The 9,301-nt window shown below is 48.4% G+C and overlaps 1 protein-coding gene across 1 annotated transcript; it reads right to left on the bottom strand.

The window, feature by feature from the left end:
* Positions 1-2,475: 2,475 nt before the first annotated feature.
* Positions 2,476-8,637, bottom strand: LOC111073755. The gene is given in 7 exon segments (XM_041596372.1): positions 2,476-2,597; positions 8,002-8,110; positions 8,112-8,330; positions 8,390-8,464; positions 8,466-8,542; positions 8,545-8,613; positions 8,616-8,637. Coding segments are annotated over 7 exon segments (693 nt in total).
* Positions 8,638-9,301: the final 664 nt, after the last annotated feature.

A 9,301-nucleotide genomic window follows, 5' to 3' on the forward strand; every position in this document is an offset into this window, starting at 1 on the left:
CAATTACATTAAACAAAACAATAGCAGAAACAGAAGTAGAATCAGAATCAGAAGCAGAGTGGTGTAAGGCAGAGACACAAATAAACAAACAAACAAACTAAAGGGGGAAAGCACCAACACACACACGATGGCCAAAGGCAGAGGCAGTGGCAGAAACAGTGGCAGAGGCAAGACAAATTGTTGCAGCAGCTGCATGTTGTGCCAATAAACAAGGCCAAAAGCACAACGAAAGGAAGAAAGAAACAGAAACAAAATCAAAAGCAAATTAAATAAAAATAGAAATAAAATAGAGCAAACAAGGCAAACCAAATAATAAGAATATTGCATTAGTTTTAGTTCTGGCCCGAGGCCGAGCACGAAACCCGATTCCCAACTCCACAAGATGCCAATCGAGTGGTGGGGCTGAGACTCTGGGCCTCCGCCCCCGTCTGGGCAGCGGCTAAAAGCATTAACCGCACTGACAGCACAACAACCAACAAGCTGGTAACACACACGTATCCAAACATCCCACCACACATCCCAAACCGAAACCCAGATCCACACCCACACCCGGACAGCCAGGGACACATGCACTTGACTGCATCGGCGGTCCAGAGCTGGTGACACGCTCTTACATTGGCGACAACATGCTGCTACAGCCAAGAGGCAGCGGCATCCGAACGGCATTGGGATTGGTATTGCTTGCCCGAAAGCAAAATGTTTTTACACTTAAAGACAAAACCAGAGATTCGCCCCGAACACAGAGCAATCTGCCTGTTGGAGGTTGAGACCGATTCCCTCTCACGCTTCCAGCTGCAACTATGCTCCGAGTCTGGGCAGGGTCTGGGCTCCCAACATTGAAACGTTTGCGGCTGCGGTCTGTACTTTTTGGTCTTTGAAGCTATGCAGCTGTGTGGGGGGAGGTGTGGGATAGGGATAGTGGGTGGATGCAGGGTGCAGTGTAGAGGTTGGAGGGCAACCCCTAGCCAACTCCCTTTGCAAGCTGTTGTCGCTTTCATCCTCATCCTGGCATTGCATTGACAGAAGATTAGTGTGAAGCAACAATGTGAAAACAGCGCTGCAGGGGTGCTCACAGATGCGGGTACTCATACACGTGCACTGCACAGTGTACAGACACACACACACAGACACCAGACACACACAGACAACTGCAGTTGCAGCGGAAATGGATGACAGGGCAGAGTGGAAGACATTTTTATTGCGGGTGCGTTTGCTTTTTAAGTTGTTCCGAATTGCATTTGCCAGTGCTGCCGCTTTCCGCTTCCCAGCAGATCCGCTCAAAGATTACATAATTTAACGAAATTTAATAAACATCAACACCAACTGTGTCGCTGGGGGCCCTGGAGGCAAGCGTTCGAAGAGCGGACAGCCAGCGCGGTCTTAAGCTTTATTAAATTTCACGCACGCCAAGCTCGCTGCCAAAACCTGCAAATGAATGCACATGCGACAGAGCTTCCACTGCTGCCACTGCTGCTTCCACTGCTGCTGCTGCCACTGCTGCTGCTGCTGCTGGTGAATGTTGATGTTGCCAGCATTGGCCATGGCGAGATGGCGGTGGCAACGCTATGGAATAGGGTGCAAAATGCTGCCACATCTGCATATAAATTCCTCTCATTTCTGTTCGCACTCCGACGGGCAGGCAGTGCGACGGCAGCTTACACACTTTTTCACCAACCCCACCGCACCACTCCTCGTGGGTGTGTTGCTGTTGCTTTTTCTGTTGCTGCCAATATTTGCATTTGCATTCTATTCCACTTTTTTCAACGCTATTGTCGCCGCCGTGTGCAGTTGTTGCTGCACCTTCTGCCCCTGTCCCTGTCCCAGTCCCCTGTTCCCTGCCCTTACACTGTTTACATAAACATTTTTTTTTCGACACAAAAACATTTCGTTGCACAAATTTACATTTAAATTAAATTTTAAGTGCATTCTCAAATAAACTAAGTTGCTGCCAGCATTTTTTGGGGGCGGTGTGTAGGCGGTGGGGGGCTGCAATCAAAACTCAATGCGTGCACTTTGCGCTTACGGTCGGTGCGATATAAGTCGTCGGTAGGGTAGACGGGGGCTGCCAGGGGCGGTCCTGTCAACGACAGGTTAAATGCCACCAACATGGCGGACATTGTTGCTCAGTGGCCGTTGCTCCGTGCATGTGTGAGAATCATGGGAAGGGGTGAGGGCCTACAACAGCAGCGGCAGCAGCAGCAGCAGCCATGCCGTCATATGGTCATATTGATTGTTATCAATTTTGGTTATTACATGGCCAAGCGCTTGCCATTTTCATGGCGATTTTTCACTTGTACGGGCATGCCCAATGCCAAAGGGCATAAATCGAGGTGAATGTGTTCTGTGGACCTGTACGTGAGCCAGAGCGTAGCTGCTCCAAGATCACACAAAACTCGAGCAATGACCCAGCCAATAAATTATTTAGCAAATATTAAACCACTTTATTTGCAGCAACTGCCAAACGATCACTGCTGTTCATTGGGTTAGAAGAAACATGTCCGGCTGGGGAAAGTTTGGGGGGCAGGGTCCCAGTCCCAGTGGCAGTAGCAGTAGCAGCAAAAGGAGCAGAAGTTTGGCTCCAGTTTCGGCTTCCTCAACTGGTCCCAAATGAGGATTGGGAGCAAGTGGAAGAAACACCATAAAACATTACTGCTGAAACTTTCTCTATGCATTTTTGATTGTTCTCAATTGTTTGGCAATTGTTGCAGGGTATCTCATGGTCCATTACCCAGCACTGCGGCAAAATGTTTTCCATTTCAGCTCTCGCACGGAATTTGTTTCTTGTTTTCTTGTGTGTTTTTTGTTCATTTTTTGCTGTGTGTTTTGTGTTAGATTTGGCAACAGCATATAGATTTGTGTTTCTGATTTTTATTGCAGTCGAGTGCATCGATTATACCTAACAGCAAATTGAACTAATAAACGAGATTTATAAATAAATACTTGCCGCAAGCTTATTGGTTATTTATTTTTAGAAAATGCCTCAAATCCAGACCGACGTAAACAAACCGTAGCTAAGACAGAAACTGCATTCGAAGCGCATCCGGTAAAGTAATACGATACCACGTCAGGTGTGCATTTGGGCGTAAAAATTTTCATCTGCTCGTATTCTCTGGTCAAAAATAAATGTATCTTATCGGGCTGCCACACACTGAAACAGACACGGACACAGACACAGGCCAGAAAGAACCAAAAGTTGCAATCACCATTGACGTGGCCTTTGCAATTTGAATTCATAAGGAAATAATTACAAAGGCAAAGGCAAAGGCAAAGCCAGCGACAGCAGCAGCAGCAGCAGTAGCAGCAGACGATGGCATATCATTCCATTTACTGCTTAATTTATATATTGCTCGGCAAATAAATACTCGTAAAATGATGAAAAAGCAAACTGGAAGGGGCAGAATCCCAGAGCAGAGCAGCGGGCGGCAAAGTAGCTCCGTGCAAGGAGTCGCCGCTTCTGGAAAGGGGACAAACGAAAATTAATGACAAAATTTAATGGACACTTGTGTACGCCACGCCCTCGAGTCGCCCCCGCTGAGAGTGCGTGGATATGTTTACACACACTTGTGCAGTTGTACTTGTACACCGAGAGGTGGGGCATCGAAGCGATGGAAGAGATGGAGCGCGGGAACAAACCCAACTGGGAGTGAAGTGAAGTTTACTTATACAGTTAAGTATGCGTCGTATTTAATGGAGCGAAATTGCATGCCACGCAGCAGCATATATAGTAGAAGCAGCCAGCAGCCAGCAGCAACTGCAACTGCAACGGCAACTACAGCAGAACAAATGCGCGAACGCGAACGCGAACAAACAACAAAATGTTAAGATTGTCTGACGGCAGCCGCTTATGAAGCACCCTACTCGAAGACGGCACTCGAAGCGAAGGACAAACTTAATAACGTCGGAGCTGTTGGCTGCGGATGGGGGCTGGGTGTTGGGGGCTGGCGTCTGACGGTTGAGGTTGTGGCCAGAGTGTCTGGATTGTCTTGAGTGGCTGGAGTGGTGTTCCCTGATTAGCTACAGGTTATCCTGAAGGAGCAACGCGAGCAAGTAAGTATGTTGTAATGAAGCCTGAACCTGCCGGCAGCTCGCCAAAGAGATGTTGGAATAGTTCAAGTGGCACAGCAGCACAGCAGCATAATAAGTTTTGGGGCTTGTATGGTGAGGCTTATTAAGCTGGATACCTGAACTATTTTGAAAAATGCTCATAATTGAGCCGCATCCTTTTAGGCAGCTTCTTCGGCTCAGCCACCACCAAACCATTCCATCCGATGGAGTGCTCGGAAAAACTCTTCTTCTGAGGCTCTCTCCAACAAGAAGACGTTGCCGCCTTATGCAAAAGAACTTTCAGCTCATTAACTTAAAAACTTGTGGCGCACTCTCGAGCCAGATCTCAGGATTCGTCTTAATACTTGTGCCAGGGAAGGCAAGACAAGGCAAGGCATGGCAAGGCATCCAGCATGCATGACAAAGCCCACGCTGCAGCACAACAACCTGCCAGAGATGAACTGAGCCGAGCTGTTTCTGTGTAGAGCACTTAAAAAAATACCGCAGCATTTTTAATTTACTACAGAAATTACAAACGAACGTCGGGCGGACGGACGAACGGACGGACGGACCCCTAGTACTACTCTGAGCTCTGAGCTCCAAGCTCCGTGCTGTGCAGCGTGAGAAAAAGTGTTTTTCTTGAAAGGAGAAGGAAAACAAACTGCAGAAGCATCAGCACCAGCAACAGCAGTTGGGAAAAAGTGAAAAAAAATGAAAATATAAATAAATAAACCGAGGTCGAATGCGCTCATTCATGTGCTGCCGCTGCTGCTGCTGCTACTGCTGCTGCACTCTCGTCCTGCACTCAAACATTACGCCAGTCAGTCAAGTCACTTTGTCATTCCGAGTGGCGCCGCAGCATCAAGCTCACACATTTGCATGACGTCACAAGTCGATGCGGGAGCCGCAGTCGGTATGCAGACAGCAGGATATACGGGATACGAAATACGGAATATGGGATATGTACAGAGAGAGAGAGAGAGAGATGCAGAGAGCGATGAGATGGAGATAGAGTTGGAGTTTTTGCGGGCGTCTGAATTCTTCGTTTTAATTTTTTCGTTCGCCAGAGTCGACGTTCTTGTTGGCTCTGTGCTGGCAGCGTGTATATTTAATTAAAACAGGATTAATCTAGCAGAAACAATACTTCACTAAATGCAGCAGCAGCAGCAGGCTGCTCTGCCTGTGGTCCAGACCCGAGTCCCCTCTCACATCCAGCTCCAGCCCCCAGCGTGGCTGCAGCTTCAGCTTTGCCTGCTGCCTGCGGCTTGGCTAACAGACTCGTTGGTTTGCCTGGCAGGCGAATTCGGTTGGGTTGGTCGTGGAGGCTGCTCGACTGGTCCGGGCTTAACACAAACAATGCCGTTGACTGCTCATGCAAAGCAACACACACACAAGCACATACAGACACCCGCACACACATACACATACATATATAGGCAGAGAGGGTGCAGTGGGAGTGCGTTCTTAATGCACTGCGACCCCAAAAAGTAGACTACACTTTTGATACGTTATGCATATCCCTCAGAGGCGCCGCCGACAGCTTAGTAGCGGGCTTTCCATCATTCAACTTCAGTGTCGAGCGTTGCGCTCCTCTGCGCTGCGCTGCGTTGCCAATCAAGGAAATTGCGTGCTCACATGTTAAACGGTGGACAGGAGCACAGGAGGACAGGAGGACAATGGGACGGGTGGGGACAGAGCGACAGAAAAGAAAACAGGAACAGGATAAGCGAGAAAGAAAAACAGCAAAGTGGGTAAAACGTTTTTCGGCCATTTACTATCGACTTTAATTAATATTTACCTTCAGCTAGCTTCCGCCTCGTCCTCGTCCTTGTCCCCCCACTCTCATCATCAATCCCCCCGTCCACTGTCCCCACCTCGGCCAGCTATTAGCCGGGGTAAACAGTTTTAACAGCTTTTGGGATATTTTGACTTTGAGACCCATCATCGGCCACATCAAAACTTGACTCGAGCACAAGTCAAACGGAGGGCAAATAAACAAAATATATGCCAAAGCAGTAGCAGTAGCAAGTTTTCGCTCCTGCTTCATTTTTAATATTTTGACCGAAAGAAAAACAACTCAAACAAAATGGAAAAAAGACGAAGCAGAGTCAGAGCCAGAGTCAGAGCCAGAATGAAATCCAAGAGCCAAAAACCAAGAACCAAGAACCAGAACAAGAGCCAAACCTAGCAAAAATCCACACCAGGAAGTGCTCAACACAGGCAATGCCAACAGCAACGGCAATGGCAACGGCGACGGCAGCAGCAGAGGCAGAGGCAGGCAAAAACAACGGCAACATGAGTCGAAATTGTAGTTGTACAAACACGTCAGCTTTTAAATTACTTGGCCTAAAGGTAAATTGAGCGGAAGTTAAAATGTTGGAAAAACAGCACGAAAAAAGCAAAACCAAAACAGCAGCAGAGGCAGCCGAGGCAGAAGAGGCAGAGGTGCGGTTGGTATTGGTGGTGGTGGTGATGGTGATGGTGTTCGGTGGATTGTGGATCGTGGGTGGCGTAACGGAATACAGCCGGGCCAGGGCAAAACGTTAAGTGGGAAAAGGGAAGAGTGGTGTCCATAACAACAACACCAGGACCCGTACTCAGAGTCGGAGCAGAGGAGCAGGAGCAGAGGAAGGAACCGGACCAAGAGCAGGCGAAAGGCGGCACACGGCAAATTTGCCGGGAGTAAACGCAAGAATAATAACAACCGAAAGCAAGTTTTTCGGCTCAAGTTGTAGTTGTTGTTGTTGTTGCTGCTTCTACTGCTGGTGCTGCTGCTGCTGCTGCTGCTATGAAATTCAGTGGCATACAAAACGTAATTTCAACTAAACGAACCGACAAACAGAAACAAACAACACAGCAGCAACAGAAACAGAAACAGCAACGAAATATTATTTTAGGTGGCTTGCATCCTTCCTGAAGCCTTGCGGCTACCAGGAGCTGCTACTCCCCAGCCCCGGTCCCAGCCCCAGCCCCAACCGCGTCCTCGCATTCACATGCGAGCGGGATAAGTTGGCGAAATTGTGCAATAATAAAATATTTGCAATGTACTCGAAGCGCGGCCGCCGACTCGAGGTTGCCCCCGCTACGCGCCTTCGTCCAGGCCGTAGCAGTGGCAGTGGCAGTGGCAACTCTAACGACAGCGGGATGGCAACTGCATTTTCATAAAGTGCAGCTCATAATAAACCTGCGGGTGGCTGGCAGATCGGTGTGTATGCCGCGGGCCCGAAATAAAAAAGGGAAAACAAATATATGGCCAGCAGCCGGAGGCAGCCGACGCGGCGGCAACAAGCCGAACCAGAACAAACAACAATGGTAAGACGAAAAAGGAACTAAAAAGAACAGAACAGAGCAGGACAGAACAGAACAGAGCAGAGCATAGCGAAACAAAACCATGGAAAAAACAAAAATATAATAAAGCCCGCGAAAATATTTGCAGCGGGCATTGAGAAATGTTGCGCAATAAAAATTGCATTTTTATGCTGATGTTTGAATTTTGCATGCAAATGAAAAACGAACAGTGCCAACCGAAAAATAACGGCCAGGACTCACGTACAGCCAAGAGGGGTTCGACCTCACGTTACCCGATATCTGGAACAACACTATCCATTTCAATGGGGGAACTTGCAGTATTTGTACTGCTGTAATGGATGCGCGATTTTTCAGGGGCGTTCTACAGTGCAACAAATCTCTGGTAGATACTGCCGTTAAAGTGAAATCTTATTGACTTGCATTTATGGTTGAGTTATCTGGGAATACTCACACTCACTGCGACTAAATGTATTGCATCTAATATGCCCCCTCTGATACCCTCTGTCTATCGCGGAGACAACCAGCACAGAGGCAGCAACAAAATGGTGTGGAAAAAAGGGCCAGGCTAGGAATCTCTGGGCCGGAAGTGCCGTTGCTGTTGCCTTTGCCTTTGCCGCTACTGCTGCTGCTGCTGCTGCTGCCACTGACAGTGGCAGCGCCTGCTTCGCGGCTTAGCTGAGACTTTGCGCCCACGCTCCACGTGTTTATGACTTTGAATTGCAACTTCATCCGCCGGGTGGGCCACTAACGTTGTTGTAGCTGAAGCTAGAGCCGTAGTCATAGTCATAGTCATAGTCATAGCTGTTGCTGCTGCCGTGTGCCGTGCCGTTTGCTGTCGAGTGCAATGATGGCGGCGCATAGCGCGCATTGTGACGCGAAATGGCGTCGAGCTGAATAATCCAACATGGCGTTTTGCCGACGCCGCCGCCGAGGGCTCAGTATTTGTGTTGTGTCTGTGTGTGTATGCCTGTGTATGTATGCCTGTGTGTGTCTATATAAGTCTGTGCACCGCCATGAGCTGTTGTGTTTGTGTGTGTTGTGTTGTCTGTTTCCGGCAGCCGGATAAAAAACTTGGCGTTAAAGTGTTAATATTTTGAGTTTTGAGAGCGTCGCGCCGCGCCGTAGTTGGACTGGCGGGACATGCAAATGCTGTACAACAACATCTGAGAGGCGGGGGCCACGGGCGGCAGAACGACAGCTTCGACGCTGTTTCCCCTCGACGCTGACACTTGTTCAATTCAAATAGCACGCCAGAGCCCAGACATTGATGTCCTGGCACGGCATTTCGCCGGTGCGCTACTCCACTCCGCTCCGCTCCCCACAGCTGCAGCCCTCGTCGCTTCGCTTCCACGCCCCGCCTCGCTTCGAGCCCAGTCAAAGTCCATGGCGTGCCAGGCGAGCCGCATTTATGTTATCTTTAATTTTTCATGACGAAATTGGCCGTGGGAGTGCAGTTCCGATTGCAGAACTACAAGCTTGTTTACGAGTACGTGTGTTGCACCAGGAGTCGGCCCCAAAGGGAGCCGTCATTAGGGGACGAATCACTGCCAAAACCAGTTAATATTTTTACTTTAAAATGCAAATAGCCTTTTGCCGTAATACAAATGTTTAACATAGTTGCCATTATGGATAAATTAATAATATCTGTGATTGGAAGTGACGGCTTCATCATTTTCGGTTGCCTTTGAACCAATTGCACAGGCTGCAGACATTTGTCGTTTGAACTACTTGGAGCCTCGATGGGCAAATTAATTGGGCAAATATTGAGTTTCGCGGCGCGCTGTTATGCTCAGGTGGACCCAATTAAATGCACTGACTGAACCACTGCGGGTTAAGTTCCATCGAGTAGAAAGACAAGCTCAATATGCACATCAGTTTCGGAAGTAATTACCTATAATTAAGTTCGTTTAAATTGATTAAAGCAATGGAAATTGCTTTCAGAAGCTGG

The sequence above is a fragment of the Drosophila obscura genome, unplaced genomic scaffold (genome assembly GCF_018151105.1).
Source record: "Drosophila obscura isolate BZ-5 IFL unplaced genomic scaffold, ASM1815110v1 contig_150, whole genome shotgun sequence".
In the NCBI taxonomy this organism is placed as follows: domain Eukaryota; kingdom Metazoa; phylum Arthropoda; class Insecta; order Diptera; family Drosophilidae; genus Drosophila; species Drosophila obscura.